Consider the following 18,273-nt stretch of genomic DNA (forward strand, 5'->3'; position numbering starts at 1 on the left):
TTTATAATAATGGTTTTCAATGGGAGGAAAATTAGCGTTTAATTAAACGCGTTGCGTTCATATTCTGGGCTCATCTGCTTTTCTGTAGGCTATACAGTATGCTTTATTAATAAGGTGTGTATAGCATTTGATCTTTTAATATAACTGTCTTAGGACATTAAGCCGTTAAACGTTTTTCATGTTAAGCGTTTTAGAATGTATTTTATCCGTGCACACAATTTGAAAAGACTCAAACGGACACAGAGACACAGACAGAGTGAAAGTCTAGATTTTTTTCTCTCTCGATCAGGTAGGGTACAAGTGATTTCAAAAAATTTCAGCCGGTTCTAATTTGATTTTTGTATGCTCTGAACATGTTTAGATAAACTGTCACTCGAGTTCAGCGTTTATTGTTGTATCTGCAGTTAAAAAGACAAAGTGGACCATTCTGGCTATACTTTCGATATTTTAATAATATCTTTATTTTTTTTAAATTTATTGATCACTCAGGGTAATCTAATTTAACTATTTGTGGCTTGTGTTTTGAATATATGTTCCCCTGCACTTTAGGCACTTTGCACATTTGTTCTGCATCTTGTGACTTGATTCAGACTTATTTATTTTTTATTTTTTGAAAGGTATATTCTGTTGTAATTTAATTCTGTAAATGAATTGTTGATTATTTTTCGGTGCATAGATGTTGCGCCCTGTAGGTACTTAGAGCCTGCTCGCACAGGCAATTTAGCTGATTTAATTTGATTTGCATGTGAAATGCAAATCCTGTCTGCAGTGTGGCCTTTCTGCAGTTATTTATGTTATTTCTTCCACAAACTATGTATCAATGTATACAGGATAAAGCTGCGTTCACACTGCCAGCGACTTTGCTAGTGGGTGTTCCCACTACTGGTTGCCTAATAACGCTTATGAATGACATTCACAACTTCACTCCTATTTGTTGTTGCTCATGAAAGTCGCTCTTCATTTGCACAAAGTTAAATTTCAACTGTGTCGCTGGACACGCCTACTTCCTGTCGCAAGCGGTCACAGGAAATCGCCAGCTCTCCGTTGTAATGAATGGGATCATGTCGCTTTGTCACTGCGTGTCGCTGGAAGTGTGAAAGCAGCTTTAGACAGATAAAGATCACTGTAGATAGATACAAACCATCTTGATCGTGAGGAGGTAACGTGACTATAATAATGCTGCCTGACGGTGAGGCAAGAGCAAAGAGAGCTTCCCCTTGATGACTGATCCAGGCGGCAGATGTGGACGGAGAGGTCGACTGCGTTCCCTGTGCAAAAGGGAGCACATAACTGTGGGCTGGCTCATTTAAATTCAGCTTCCCAATGTCTGTGAAAATGGACTGCATCTGGAGTTCAGTGACCAGATCCTATAAGAGAAAATGTCATACAAATTATAGATCATATCCATAAGTAATATTACATTACATTCATATTTCTTATATGCACAAAAAACAAAAAACTTCAGGACATCAGCACTGAAATGACAGTTGCAAGATGGTGTTTTTATGCCCATAAAAACTTGAAACACACTTGCTCCGTTCTGGATATGAACTGTGATCTGTGTTGCGAGTGTTGATAAACCGCTCTCATACGCACTCCGCATGTTGTTGTTAGGCTACATATTAAATATTGTTAAAGTCATATTTTCCATGCGTTGGTAGTCAAACTCCAGCTCTGACCACATCACGTGGAAAAATCAAACATCATTTTTGTGCTATTGTACTGATACACTTATGACGTGTTTGAATGCAAAGCTGAACCATTAAAGGTGAATGAACAACACTGTAAATAGGGATGCAAACGATTAATCGATGATCTATTAATTATCTATAATAATTTAATCGATAAAACTTCATGCGCGTGCGTGCATGCTGCTCACGTCAGTTTGAGAAGATATAATTTTTTAATATGTTTATTTACTATATTTCCGATTAATCTCATATTAGATGCGTTTTCACTAGGGATGCTCCGATCGATCGGCCGGAGATCGTACCGGCCGATAATCACATTTTATGACTCGATCGGAACTCGCTAAACTTGGCCGATCTCACAAACCGATCACAATTGGATTACGTCAAAACGTGCATGATGCGTGGGGACTAAAATGATTTGGCAGTCATGTCATCGCCAGTGTGTAATTTCTATGATGTGTCGAGAAACAATAAAAAAAGTATGTTTCAAAGGCATCTCATGTGGAGGAGAATTGTCAATGTTGACGCCAACTTCGCAGTAGTGAACGCGCCTATAGAGAGAAAGCACACTTCATACGGATTAGCCTACATAAGCAGAGAGTAGGCCTACCCCATTTATTATCGATTTTAATTATTATTTTTTTTAAAGTAGACATTTCAAGCTTGATACGTTCTCAGGTCTGTGAGGCAAGTCGTTTAAACGCTTATAGTTTCGGTTCATTTATGAGACGCGCTCCAGTTCACGCGCCTGCGCCTCCGTATTATATTATATACTATATTTCGCTTCTTATTTATTAAATCCAGCCAATTGGTTGATGAAACATTGATTGAAATTAAAATACAATTTTTACAAAACGAAATTCACTTTAAAGAACGTCTTTCTACGAAACAAAACATAAGTGTCTGACCCACTCCAAATGTCTCCTGATATATTGCACATCTTATGATCCTATCTTACCTTATCTCATGCGGTTCCTTTGTCATATAATCAACATAGATGAAATTAAAAAAATAACATTATATTATATAAAACCAATATGAAATGTATATTTACGTGTTTAAGATATGTTTAAACGTCAGACCAATCCGCTTTTCTCACTTGTGTGGCCTATGCATGTGTGCATGCATATGGGGAGGGGTGCGATTTTCGAATAATACCAAGCCATCTTCGAATATTATTTTTGCCAGAAATGCCCATCCCTTCTAATGAGTAGCATCAAACTACTCCAATTTGTTCTTTTAGACGTTTAAATAATTTATTTATTTAATTTTTGTCCTGCTCAGACTTGTACTGGACAGGGTTTAAGTTACATTAGACTTCTCTATTTTAGGTGAAAATAAAATTTTACTATAGGACAGTGTTTAATTAAACCTTGTGGGCTGCATCAGACTGCACCATTTTGTTTGTATTTATCTTTGACTTATATTAAGTATATTAAGCATGGGTATCGGCTGATCACCATGACAACCCGCTCCATGACAACCCGCAAACCGCTCTTAACCCATTATAGTCCTTCACGTCTATTGCGATCTCAAAATTCTGGCCAGTTGATAATACATAGAATATCAAAATCAACTGCTGGCGGTAGATCCTTTTCCTACTTGGCACCAAAACTTTGGAACAATCTTCCTAACATTGTCCGGGAAGCAGACACAGTCTGTCAGTTCAAATCTAGACTAAAAACACATCTCTTTGGCTGAGCATACACATAACACATTATAGATTGCTATAATTCAATGTTAGGCTGCATAGTTTAGATCAGCCGGAACCGGGAACACTTCCCATAAATCCTGATGTACTTTGTACATCATAAGAAGGATGGCGTCTACGCTAATATTAGTCTCTCTGTTTATCCCGAGGTTTACCGCAAACCGCCGGATCCAGGCCATATCTAGATCTGAGGAAGGACCATCACATGGACACGATGTGGACACAAAATAAAGGTGACTTGACTTGACAAGAAATCGGCTATCGGTATCGGCTGAAAAAATCCTGATCGGAGCATCCCTAGATTTCACTGAGTTAACCTGCTAGCAAAGGGTTTCAGTTTACCCGTGTTCATTCACCGCTTCAGCTTGCGCAGCTCAAACAGCAATGCTATACTTATAATAACTATGATTGGGACTGTCATGTTACATAACATTATAATGAGAAAACTATTTTAATAAATCGTTATGAATTCATTGGGTTTAGTTGCCATTTTTCAGCGCATCTACATCAGGAGTTAGACATTATGACAAGCAGGCACAACTGAGGCGGCGTCATATTTGATTATTAAATAAGTAATTTAATTAAATGATCAATCACATCGACTCATTTTATAATACTGCTAGCCCTTTATTTAGACTAAAAACCACTCGCATTCATTTCGAGAGGAACAGCGTTTTGAGCAGCACTTGCACACCGTCATGCTGTTGGATATATGCCACTGCAGCAGACACATATTGCAGTATTAAGGCTAACTTAACGATTAATCGACCGTTTATTTAAATGACGATCGATCATGGGAATTTGTGTAAATTGACATCCCTAACTGTAACTGTCTTGTGTGACATTTGCAATCTCCGCTGTAACGCGATCTCAAGCATAATACATCGCAGTGATTGCATTAAATTAAGTTTATTCTCATGAATAACACAGAGAATCAACTTTGATTTTTAAACCGGAAGAATGAAATGGCACAGAAAAAGAAGCCACTTTTCTCTAAATAATACACATGAGTGTTTTTGTTGTTGTTATTGATGTGCATCTTGTACATATCTGTTAACATCTCAAGAAATGTTTTAGGGTTTCATGACCCATTAATATGTAGCTCTGTTGGACAATTCGTATCCGGATCTCTGCTCCATGTCTCTATCGGCTGCTCCAATAGTTCACATATTGTGTATAAAAATGCGTGGAAAGCGGATCAGCGCCACTTTCTCCTTTCCGCAAGCGCTTGCGCTCCCGTGGCATCTGTCGTTGCTATGAAACCATGAATGACGTTGATGACGAGGAAGTATTAGCAAAGGATTAATTGATTCCTGGCCTTTGCATTAGCTTTACTACTAGATATATTTATGGACATGAGAAATAAAAACCCGCCCAGCACAGCTATGATCAGCTGTTCGGCCGAGCTTTAGATGTTGTTACGGAAAGGCCGAAGCTGATCGGTTGGTTTTTGTCACATGACCTGCGGTGCGCTCGTAGCATTCTGAAAAGTTGAGAGGTTTTCATCTCGCCGTGGCATAGGCAGGCCTGGAAAAAGAATGCGCCGCGTGCCTACATTTTAAATAACGAACTTGAGCGTACAAAAGACACGATATGTGAACGGCCCCTGAGGGGTCCTTGCCCTGAAAAACATTGAAGACCCCTGACTTATTCTATGGCTGGAAAACTGCACTGCACAATTACAAGTTGTCCAGGACTTGTTGGAACGCTGATCATTACGAATTGTATCCTCATAAATTAAAAAAGGAACAGCGATAACAGCGATACTGGACATGCTGGACAAGCTAAGCTCAAAATTTAGCTGCATCTGCAGGGGAAAAAAACATGTTGATTTAGTAGCAGTCAGAAAGGTCTATGAAAGCAGAGTAAAGATCCTGTCACTTACACTGTGGTACATGCGAGTGGGGTGCGGCAGAACCAGGCGATGGACTGATTGGCTGGTGACGATCAGAATAAGGACGCTGTTAAGAGTCTCTTGTATATGTACTCCTCCAGGCAGCAAGAGGCAGTGTGGGATATGCAAGCGGACAGCATTATTCAGAAGATTAGTGTCCAGCGACTGCTCAACAAACTGAACAGTGTCACCTGAAGTGGACCTGGAATAAACAAACAAATAAACAAATGTATTTATTTTAGAGGAAATCAGTGATATTGGGACTGTAAAAAATATATATATATACTGTACATCCCCCCGTAGAGATAATTTCAATTTCATAAACGTGCACCAATTCATTTAACAATGTAACATCGGTACATCAGGTTAGAAAACATGCATATTGTATAATAGCCTTTACATCATTACAATATAGGGCTGCACAATCAGTTGAAAAATATCAGAATACCCTTATTTTATTATGTCCTATTAACAGTTGAATATTGTAATAAAACAAAGATTGGGCATTGACACATTTCACAAATCAAATTGATTCCAATTCACAAGCTCTTGATTTGATTCGCCCACAGGCATTCAGTCATTTAGCGGCTGACATTTGCCTACACTGAATGCGAGCATCATGTTGTGTTAAAAGCATATAGAGGCCATTATAAACACTGACGCTGTCTACACTGGATACCTTATACAGATGCGTACTCCACGCACTCGAGTCTGTCGACAACAGGACAAATGGAAGAACGTTCCCTTTGACACATCCAGTTCAAACAGCTCATTTAACAATAGTAATTTGAATCTCTGTACAGACTTCAGAAAGATACCAGTGTCGGAAACAAGTTTATGGTTTATTTTAATGGTATCCCAGATCATGTTGGAGGATTATATGTTTGTTCGGAACATTTCGTTTTGTACGGTAATCGAGGCAAGGTGCAATGGAGAGTTAGCAAAGAAACTTTTGTTTAGAGATGCAGTGATTGGAATTTTCTTGGCTGATTCGAAAATTTTTAAGTATGAATTTCGCCATCTTTGGATGATAACTTGAGGTTAGTTTCACTTTTACTTTCGTCCCCGCTTCCACTCATTTATCTCCTCCTAGTGTAGAGTTCTTTGCCAATAACTTACAATGTGCACTAGGAAATGGCTGTGTACTTTGACATGAAAAACTAAAAGCTGCACGCTGACAGGCGGTCACGTTTATTTCTGCTGTGTGATTGGCTGTTAAATTAATACAGAGTAATAAATATCGAGAACTTATCGTTATCGACATCGCGATTCAACATGACATCGTTTATCAGCCCAGCCCTATGCCTTATCATTATAAAGTAATTTATTTGTTGACTAGATGCTGCACTAGCAGAGAAAGAACAGCAGAAGTTTGTTTGCCATCAAGGCTGAGAGGACGCAATCATTAGTGGTACCTCAAGCGGAAAAAAAAAAAAAGTGACCAAAAAAAAACATCCACAAATTCCAACCCAAATGTTTAATGTCACGATTGTTACCATTTATTTGCAGTAGTTTATTTCCAGCTGGTCAATTTTCTGCATTCATTAGCCAGTAAAGTTGCATATTTAAAGCTATTGACGTAAGAAAGCAAATTGATGTTCATGCAGCTGACAAAAATAAATAAATAATAATAATCTTTTTTATCATCACTGCAATACATATTTTTTTATTTTGATTAGCTTATCAAGGTGTTCTATAATAATAGAAACAAATAAAGTGCAAGACTATATATATATATATCATATACATTTATGTAATTTCAATGCTCTGGTCTTTGTGTAGATATTTAAAGAAGGCCATCTTTAAGCAGGACTGTTTAAGTATTGTTCATTGTTATTTCAACAATTACTAATACATTTTGTAATTAAATTTTGATGTTTATTTTATGTGTTAACCTTAGTTAATCCACTATGAACTAACATGAATGATCAAGGTACAATTGTTTTGCTCAAATATTAAATACTGTAACTATATGCATTATGCAATATAACATTTTAATGTAAGCTAGCTAATACATCCTTGTTTACAAATGGGATTTGCAAAGCGTTACCTATGTAAATTTGCATAATAGTTTCTAGGTTATAGCTAAAACACGATTGAATTGGAGAGTCAAACATTAGACATGAGTCATGTGATATGCAAGAACTGCAAAACAAAAGTTAAGTACTCCGGCAACCCAATCGTATGTTACAATAACCTGCCACCAGGGTCGGAGTGGGACCCATCTTCAGCCCGGGATTTTAATGACTAAGACCCCCCTAAGAATTATTTTAAAACAATATTTACCTTTTTTGAAATAACCCAATAAACCTGCTGAGAAACGAGAAGTGAACCTCTGAGTGAACTAAACTGAGCAGTTCCATGCGCATGCCAGGGAAACTCATGAATATTCATGTAGGCACAAGTCACTTTTGCTCTACATTTCACGAGATATATGGTGCAAATCAGAGAGCGCGTGAAACTTGTCACTTGAAAGTAGGAATGCTCCGATCAGGATTTTTGCAGCCGATACCGATAGCCGATTTCTTGTCATGGTGATCAGCCGATACCGATCCCGATGCTTAAAATACTTAATATAAGACAAAGATAAATACAAACAAAATGGAGCAGTCTGATGCAGCCCACAAGGTTAAATTAAACATTGTCCAATAGACTTTCTGGCGCCGCTCGAGTGGCTGCCTGTTGCCGCAGCTCTAGCCACGTGTGTGTGTTTTAGATTTTTTATTGTCTGTAAATAACTATCTAAGTAACCTAACATAGTGGTATGGATATTTTGTGGAGTTACCATCTTCTCTGGTTTTTCCTGGCACTTATAACTTTTCTTTTGCCGGGTTATTTTGCTAAAGGGCTTGGAGATAGACCTATTGTTTACCTTCGCGATCAGCTGATTGCGCTCTCCAGGCCCACACTACTACAGCCCGAAGCGAAACTCCGGATCCCTGTCGAACTGAAAAGGAGACGAAGGGGATGCAGGGCCGGCGCCTTACGGAGAACAAGGAGGAGAAAATACAAACCTTTTCTCCCCTCTATTGTGATGGGGAATGTGAGGTCTCTCGCAAATAAAATGGATGAGCTGAGCGTGCTGACGAGACACAGCGGGAGTTTCGTGAGTGCAGTGTGATGTGTTTCACAGAGACGTGGCTGCAGGAACATATTCCCGATTCCAACGCCACTGTCCCCGGCTTCCAGACGGTACGCACGGACAGAGATCGATGTCTGAGCGGTAAGAAGAAAGGAGGGGGGATTGCAGTGCTTGTAAACAATAGATGGTGTAATCCCGGACATATTACTGTGAAGGAGCGTTCCTGTAGCCCAGATATCGAACTGTTAGCTGTGAGTCTGCGTCCATACTATCTGCCGAGGGAGTTCACGTGCGCTATTATTGTGGCTGTTTACATCCCACCATCAGCTGATGCCGACGCGGCGTGTGACGTTATCCATTCGGTTACTGCCGGACTTCAAACAAAACACCTGAATGCTTTTATTGCAATTTCTGGAGATTTTAATCACACGTCTCTTTCTGCTACTCTCCCAACATTTCAGCAGTATGTTAACTGCCCCACTAGAGATAATAAAACCTTGGATTTACTCTATGCAAATGTTTAGGCTCCTCAGCTCTTCCCCCTCTTGGCAGATCAGACCACAATCTGGTACTTCTCACCTCCACATATACACCTATTGTTCAGAAGCAATTGGTGACCACTAGGATTGAGAGGAAATGGACAGCGGAAGTGGATGAGGTTCTGCAGGGGTGCTTTGAATCAACAGACTGGGATGTACTCTGTGATTCCCATGGAGATGACATTAACTCCTTTACAGACTGCATCACAGGATACATCAATTTCTGTGTGGACACTGTTATACCCACTAGGAGAGTGCAATGCTTTCCCAACAACAAACCATGGATAACCAGCGACCTGAACGAGCTGTTAAACAGGAAAAAAAAGAGCTTTTAGGGATGGGGACAGAGAATCACTGAAGACTGTACAGAGGGAGCTGAAAGTAAGGCTGGGGGAGAGCAAGGCGGCATACAGGAAGAAGCTGGAGAACAAGCTTCAGCAAAAAAATGCAAGGGACGTGTGGTCAGGAAGGAAGACCATCACAGGGTTCAAGGTGAACGGAAATCAGAAATGAGCTGAATGGAAATCTAATGAACTGAATGAGTGCTTTCCCCCATCACTCAACATCAACATCCTTCTTCCCAGCAGAAATCACTGTACCCCCCGCCCCCACCTACCTCCCCCATCCCCCTGTCGGTCTCAAGTTGTCAGGTTAGGAGGCAGCTGGAGAAACTGCACCAGAACAACGCTCCAGGTCCGGATGGTATCAGTCCCAGAGTCCTGAAGGCCTGTGCAAACCAGCTATGTGGGATTTTACAGCGCCTCTTCAACCTCAGTCTGAGCATGGAGAAGGTCCTACTGTTGTGGAAAACATCATGCCTTGTTGCGGTGCCAAAGAAGTCTTCTCCATCTGCCCTCAATGACTACAGACCGGTTGCCTTAACATCTCACATCATGAAGGTTCTGGAGAGATTGGTTCTAGCCCACCTGAGACCACAGGTGACCACCTCCTTGACCCACTGCAGTTTGCCTACCGCCCTGGGGTTGGTGTGGAGGATTCTATCATCTGCCTGCTTCAGCGAGCTCACTGACACCTGGATAAAGCTGGCAGCATTGTAAGGATCACATTCTTTGATATCTCCAGTGCTTTTAACACGATCCAGCCTTTACTGCTGCGAGAGAAGCTTCTGAAGATGCAGGCGGACACTTCCACAGTTTCCTGGATTACAGACTACCTGACAGACAGACCACAGTTTGTGCGAATAAGGGGTGGTGTGTCGGAACGAGTGGTCAGCAGCACAGGAGCACCACAGGGGACTGTTCTCTCACCATTTCTCTTCACGCTATACACTTCAGATTTCCAGCACAACTCAGAGTCCTGTCATCTCCAAAAATACTCTGATGACTCTAGAGTTGTTGGGTGTATTAGGGGTGGAGACGAGTCAGAGTACAGGAATCTGGTTGACCGCTTTGTGTTGTGCTGTGGGGAAAACCACCTCTTCCTTAATGTGACAAAGACGAAGGAGATGGTGGTGGACTTTAGGAGGACCAGGATAACAATACTAAACACCATTCACCTTCAGGGAGAGGAGGTGGTTGAGAATTTTAAATATCTGGGTGTGTACCTTGACCACAGATTGGAAGTGCAACACTGAGGCCATTTTCAAGAAGGGTCAGAGTAGACTCTACTTCTTGAGGAAGCTTAGGTCTTTTAATGTATGCAGCAGGATGATGTATATGTTCTCTCAGTCTGTTGTCGAAAGCGAAATTCTCTTTGCTGCCATCTGCTGGGGCAGTAGTATCAGAGTCAGTGACAGCAAGAGACTGAACAAGTTAATAAAGGCTGGCTGGCTCTGCGCTGGGGTTTGCTGTGGAGCCCCTGGAGTTGGTTGTGGAGAGAAGAATGTTACACAAATTATACAATATCATGGACAACACTTCACATCCGCTGCACAACCTGCTGGTCGGGCAGCAGAGTGTATTCAGCTGGAGATTTCTACAACTCCGCAATAGCAAGGACCGTTACAGGAAGTCATTTCTACCCACTGCCATTACAATCCACAACAACTCTCTGGGCAGGGAGAGGAGACTGAGGAGACTGAATGACACGTGAATGATAAAGGACATTATATTATTTTTCACATTTTATTTAACAACCAATATTCACATGTGATACTAACTTCACATCTTTGTGCACTGTTGCACTTGTGTATACATTTTATACTTGTTAAGATACATTGTAATATTTTTATCTATTTTTTATTTATTAAAATCCTGCTGCAACACTGCAATTTCCCCTTGGGGATTAATAAAGTTTTTCTATTCTATTCTATTCTAGTAAACTTTGGAGGACGACATAAATATTTAATCACCTAAAATATAGAAGTCTGATGTAACTTAAACCTTGTCCAATACAAGTCTGAGCAGGACAAAAATTAAATAAATAAACAATTTTAACTCCTAAAAGAACAAATTGGAGTAGTTTGATGCTACTCCTTAGAAGGGATGGGTCAACATCGCCAACTGTATCTTTGCAGCCAGAAAACACTAGTTTATTAATAAACAATTCAAATGTACCATGCTGCTTAAACATAACTTTTGCCGGTTATTTGTGGCAAGCTTTATGCATGCGCTTGATATGCGGAATACGCAATATTACCATAATGCTCATTATGGTTTAGTATTTTCTCCCATATATATTTAAGTAATTAAATTAATATAAATATGCAATGAGACTAATGGCTTAAATGAACTACTACTAATCAACTAGAAAAAAACTTTAGTCGTGCACGGGCAGCCCAATTTATTTCACATATTTCCTAACCAGTGCGTCACTGGCGTTCTGAGCGAGCGGCGCTGTGTGGACTGAGCGAGCAAAGCGCCTACTCATCAGAAAGGCGATCTCTCTGGAGGACAATGCTGCTCCACATGAGATTCCTTTGAAACATACATGGCAAATAGCAATTTTTTTTCATTGTTTCTCGACACATCATAGTAGTTCCACACAGGCGATGACATGACTGCCAAATCATTTAAGTCCCCACCGCGCATCATAAACCTTCTCACGTAGACGTAATCAAATTGTGATCGGTTTGTGAGATCGGCCAAGTTTAGTGAGTACCGATCCAGTCATAAAATGTGAATATCGGCCGATACCGATCTCCGGCCGATCGATCGGAGCATCCCTACTTGAAAGCGAAAAACAGTGTTTGAGATTCATCGCAGCAGATTCAAGCAGCTGTAGATAGTACTTGTGTTTGTGCTAGAAAAATATACAAGATATTTGTGAGAAAATATTCTACAAGTGTGCAACTCTCATTGGATGAATTCACATACTGATTTGCGGGTGAGCAAAATTTCTCCGTGAGTTCACATTTTTTGATGCGGGTGTTTAAATGCGCTTAGCACCATATTCACTGCAGCAATTGTAGCAAAAATGTGAGAGCACAAATTTATTAATTTGTGATTTGTAGAATAGGATTTGTGCACCTGCAATGAAGAATTTGAGAAGGTGTAACTGTTGTGTTGTGTTTGTGGGAGAGAAAAAAAAGTCTTCAAGTTTGCAACTCTTAAAACATTTCTCTCTGTGACTTCAAATTTACTGATACACGTGTGGCTATTCTCTACAACTAAAAATGTCACTGTCACAGGCGTTCAGTTGTTTTACACCAAAAATACCTTCATAATACAGAGACATATACCTCTTACAGAGGATCCACTAATCTGGTGGAAGGAGCACCAGTCTGTTTTTCCTTTACTATCAAACTAGGCAGGATGTACTCTCTGCATCCCTGGCACAAGTGAAGCAGGAGAGAGGGTGTTGTCCACTGCTGGAGATATAACTACAGCAGAGAGGAGCGCACTTAACTCTGAGCATGTAGATCAATTGTTGTTTCTGCATAAAAAATATAAATTATTTCAACATAATGTGATGAAATGACTTTGTTTAGTGCACATTCCAACACTTAAGACCAAATTGTTAAATACTAGGTGTTTAAAAGAGTTTGAGAAAGTCATTACAGTTTTTGCTTTTATGGAATATGTTTTAAGTTTTGTTTAGTCATTGAGCATTGTTGACACGCTTCAGTGTCACTATAATTGACACTATAATTGTCATTTCAGTTATTGAGGCAGAGACTTTAAAAGCAGAAGGAAGAGCCATTCTAAGCTTTTTGTGACATTTTTTTATTTCATTTACATATTTTATATATATATATTATTTTATATTTTTTAATGACAAAACTAAAGTTTTTCAGTTATCACAACTGTTACAACACTGTTTCCCAAAACACAGTTTCCCAGTGCTCATTCTCTTCAACACGCGCGCTCAAACACCAATGCAAAACATTAAAAGCTATGATTTGGACTGTCATACACATATCATAATAATTGTATACACTATTGTAATTAAAAAGTTGTAAATTCTTTAGGTTTAGTTGCATTCTTTAGCAACCGTTGAGTTCATTATATTCATATAAGATGTTTTGTTGCAGGGCTCGCAAAATCGCTAGCCCGACGTCCCGGGGCTATTTTGTTTTCAAGTCGGGCTACCAAAATGCATAACCGGTCTACCCGACGGGCTATCTGAAATAGTGTATTCAAATTCCCCTAAACTTCTGCCTCGCCCCCCTAAAAATGTGTGATTAAGTGTAAGCTACACAAATTCGTGTTCGCTTCAGTCTTGTTATAATCAGATTCAGCACGTTCATCTTCAATCCGCAGCGGCGTGCGAGCAGAGTGCACGTCACAAAAAGAGGACAGGGCAGGGCTCGCAAAATTTAAAAATCGCTGGTAGCCCTTCGGGCAGGCACTCTTCAGATTTTGGTAGCCTGAAATGAATTTTACTAGCCCAAATAAAAAGACAATTTTTAATCTAGAAAATTGGTTAGGAGTCAAAACATCAATCAAAAACTTTTTAAAAACACAAATATCAACAATTGGATATAAAATAATCAAATTAGAATCATCAATACAAATATGCACATGCTCACTATTAACTAGTTTCATTAACATGCAGATGGCAGGGTTTTATAATTTTTGAGGTCCCGGATGTGAGGTAGGCTAGTTAGGGGGGTTCGAGGGAATTTTTATTTCTCTGATCTACATATCCCAAAAAATTGGATAACAATAACTTTAAAAACATGTCATTCAGCTGATTATTTTTCTCTCCTTATGCCAGTGAATTAAGTAAACATAGGGTCAACTGATAGGTTGATGTATGAACAAGCGGCAACCTCCCTGTCTCCCTCTTGAAACCAACACGGAAGTGAATTAAACTGCAATTCATCGACTGGCCGCTTGAGGCTGACTGCAAAAGTGAGCCAAATCTGTATCTCCCCCATGTTAAAATGCCCAACTTTACAGCCGAAAAAATTATGTTTACAGCCTGGTGCCTTAAGTTGTTTTGGTCTATACAGCTAATTTTGCCCTTCATGACAACTGTGAGGGGGGTGAATTTTTTTATAACTCATCCGTTTAAATTATATTAAGCATTAAATTCCTGCATAATCAAGGGCGTGGCCACTTGAGTGACAGGTGGATTGCCGCTGCTGTTATTACTAGCCGTTTGTCTGCTCTCTGTTAGCCATCATGTCACCTCAGCTGATTCCAGCTGCTGAACTTGTCATCTCTGCCGTGTTTGTACTCTTTTCGGGATTATTTCATACAGTTTATTACACGCCGCCCTTATACCTTCGCCCACGCCGTTGGATTCCGTCGTTGTCGAGTATCGAGAGAACAACCAGCGCTGTTCTTCAGTTGTTTTCCTCTGTGAACATGCACTCATGGATGTCTGACAATATCGTTGCTTTTTGGAGTTCAGATTTAAAAACGTCTAAGGTATAGAGGCCACACTCGTTCTGCTGTAACTTACCGTTGATCTTACGGAGCAGATAGACTATGTTATAATATGCTTTTAGTGTTCAATAAAAAGTAACGTTACCGTCAGATTAAATCCTGCAGGTGTCAGTGCTTTCTTTTCGTCCCTTAAATGAGCGCGGATTTCTAGTGCATTACTTGAACTTCTTAGGTAATATCTATCAGAATTTAAAATGGACTGAATAAAGCTCTCTACGAACTTGACGTGCATTGCCGCGCTGACTGACATGTATGCGCATTTATCACTGTCACACACACACACACACACTCAGAGCAAATATTGTAAGTTACTGCATGAGAATAATAATGCATCACAATACACGTTAGTCTCATGGTTAGTTATGTCTTTTAACTATTATAGTATTTCCAAGGGCAAAAACATAAACTTTAACTATTGGCTTTAGGTCTACTTCAAGTCAGCTGTCACTTTAGCGCGAGGCCAGTAGCACATTAGCTTAGCCTGAGCAAACTCGATCACGTCGAGCTAGGCGGGCGTAGTTTCAGCATCCAGGCACCTCAACACCACCCACGTCCCGCCTTTTTGCCCATTTTCGCTTATCCGGGAGTGACGCGCTTCCAAGATGGCGACGAGTGACTCCGCCCACTTTAGGCTTCAAAAACGCTCTTCAGAAACCTACGGGTGACGTCATGGATACTACGTCCATATTTTTTTACAGTCTATGTGTATGAATCATTTTCTGAGATGCGTTAATTTACTGAAAGCTACTAGGAAAGCTAGGTAGCCTGACTAAGTTTATTAAATGCATTCACAATATATACACATTCATTATTGATATTATTCCTAACACAGGGCCGTAGACAGGGCTTTATTATCAAAGAGGTCCTAAATTTAAGGTTGTCAGGGGGTTCGAATTCTTTATTTCTCTGATATGTGCATTTCAAGACATTTGAAGGCCAAAAAAGGATAAGAAATAGCTTTAAAACCATGTCAGTGGCAGTAGATTATTTGTCAATACCTGCTCTCTCCTCACCTCCATCACTCTTTATTTTTCTCTGTCTCCTCATTTTGCCCTGGTCTCTTCCCCTCCTAAAAATGAACTTTTTTAATTTACTGAAGGCTACAAATTGTATTATATTAATTCTCAACATGTACACATTCATTATTAATCTTGTGCCTAACATGATGCAAACGGCTTTAATGTTTCTTGTCACCTCACAATGACAGTAAACTAATTATTACATTAGGCCAACATGAATCACGTTACATAAGCCTATTTTCAGTATATTAGTTTGCCTGATTATTTTTGTAATTCGTTTAACATTTATGACCTAAAAAAACTTTGAAATGTTTAGTTCAGCTACTTACATCTTATCTCGCACTTGACCATAAACTGAAGCGTCAGTCACTCTGATTGGTCTTCTAAAATATTCTGACATTGACGAGCAGTGACAGACCAATGAGGCTAACATGAACACACACACACCCTGTCCTCTTTTTCTGACGTGCACTCTGCTCGCGCGCCGCTGCGGATTGAAGATGAACGCGCTGAATCTGATTATAACAAGACTGAAGCGAACACGAATTTGTGTAGCTTACACTTAATCACACATTTTTAGTCGGGCGAGGCAGAAGTTTAGGGGAATTTGATTACACTATTTCAGATAGCCCGTCGGGCAGGCCGGTTATGCATTTTGGTAGCCCGACTTGAAAACACAATAGGCCCGGGACGTCGGGCTAGCGATTTTGCGAGCCCTGCAGGGGGTGTGTGAGTGTGTGTTCATCTTAGCCTCATTGGTCTGTCACTGCTAGTCAATGTCAGAATATTTTAGAAGACCAATCAAATAGGCGGGCTTTATGTCACAGAAGCTGCTGAGCACGAATTTTAGCAGAGTGACTGACGCTTCAGTTTATGGTCAAGTGCGAGATAAGATGCAAGTAGCTAAACTAAACATTTCATATTTGACATTTTTTTTAGTTCATAAATGTTAAACGAATGACAAAAATAATCAGGCAAACTAATAGGCTTATGTAACGTGATTCATATAATGTAATAATTAGTTTACTGTCATTGTGAGGTGACAAGAAACATTAACAAAGCCGTTTGCATCATGTTGGGCACAAGATCAATAATGAATGTGTACATGTTGAGAATTAATATAATACAATTTGTAGCCTTCAGTAAATTTCAAAAGTTCATTTTTCGGAGGGGAAGAGACCAGGGCAAAATGAAGAGACTGAGAGAAAAAGAAAGAGTGATGGAGATGAGAGAGCAAGTATTGACGATCTATTGCCACTGACATGGTTTTAAAGCTATTTCATATCCTTTTTTTGGCCTTCAAATGTCTTGAAATGCACACATCAGAGACATAAAAAATTTGAACCCCCTGACAACCTTAAATTTAGGACCTCTTTGATGACAAAGCCCTGTCTACGGCCCTGTGTTAGGAATAAGATCAATAATGAATGTGTATATTGTGAATGAATTTAATAAACTTAGTTAGGCTACCCAGCTTTCCTAGTAGCTTTCAGTAAATGAACGCTTCTGAGAAAATTATTCATAAATCAACCTATCAGTTGACCCTATGTTTACTTTCTTCACTGACATAAGGAAAATAATCCGCTGCATGACATGTTTTTAAAGTTATTGTAATCCAATTTTTTGGGATATGTAGATCAGAGAAATAAAAATTTCCTCGTTCCCCTAACTAGTCTACCTCACATCCGGGACCTCAGTAATTATAAAACCCTGCGATCTGCATGTTAATGAAACTAGTTAATAGTGAGCATTAGACCCTAAACTAAAGTGTTAACTTTTTTAGTCATAACCTCATTGGGGGCTGAGCCACAGACTGATTCATGTTCCACACTGGTCACACAAATTTCAGTTCAGTTAGAACCAGATGCATATTCGTATTGATGATTCTAATTTGATTATTTTATATCCAATTGTTGATATTTGTGTTTTGAAAAAGTTTTTGATTGATGTTTGACTCCTAACCAATTTTCTACATTAAAAATTATCTTTTTATTTGGGCTAGTAAAATCCATTTCGGGCTACCAAAATCTGAAGAGCGCCTGCCCGAAGGGCTACCAGCGATTTTCAAATTTTGCAAGCCCTGTGTTGGGTTAAATAACCCACAAGCAAGGATCTTCAGTTTACCAGTTTTGATTGGGTTGATTCATGTACTCACCCTCATGTCATTTCAAACCTATAAGATTCAATTTCATTCAACTTCCAAACACAAATGAAGAAATTTTTTAATGAAACTTAAGAGATTTCTGTCCCTCCATTTAAAGTCTATTCCTCTAAAACTTAAAAGATTCAAAAAATGTCATAAAGGCGTCATAAAAATAATCAATCGAGTGGTAATCCAAATCCAAGTCTTTTGAAGAGAGAAGATGGCTTTATATGATGATAAGATTAGGGATGCAGAGATTAACCACGGTTAAAAACGTCACGGTTAATTAATTGAAAAAGTTCCGCTATACAGAGTATGGCTATTGCAGAAATTTTGAGTGGCTCAATAGGGCGATATGCAGGATAATCGCCACTCATTTATTTATTTATTGTTAGGCTA

The 18,273-nt window shown here is 39.5% G+C and overlaps 1 protein-coding gene across 1 annotated transcript in view; it reads right to left on the reverse strand.

Moving 5' to 3' along the window:
- nup160 (nucleoporin 160) overlaps positions 1-18,273 on the reverse strand; it is a 105,565-nt gene that overhangs the window by 73,060 nt on the left and 14,232 nt on the right. Inside the window, exons 3-4 of the mRNA XM_077211309.1 lie at positions 5,288-5,498; positions 1,142-1,367 (exon numbers count right to left, since the gene is read on the reverse strand). Coding sequence (XP_077067424.1) covers positions 1,142-1,367; positions 5,288-5,498 — 437 coding nt within the window. The remainder of the gene's footprint in view (positions 1-1,141; positions 1,368-5,287; positions 5,499-18,273) is intronic.

The sequence above is a fragment of the Siphateles boraxobius genome, unplaced genomic scaffold (genome assembly GCF_051911475.1).
Source record: "Siphateles boraxobius isolate OS27281-9 unplaced genomic scaffold, OSU_SipBor_1 65, whole genome shotgun sequence".
NCBI classification, from domain to species: domain Eukaryota; kingdom Metazoa; phylum Chordata; class Actinopteri; order Cypriniformes; family Leuciscidae; genus Siphateles; species Siphateles boraxobius.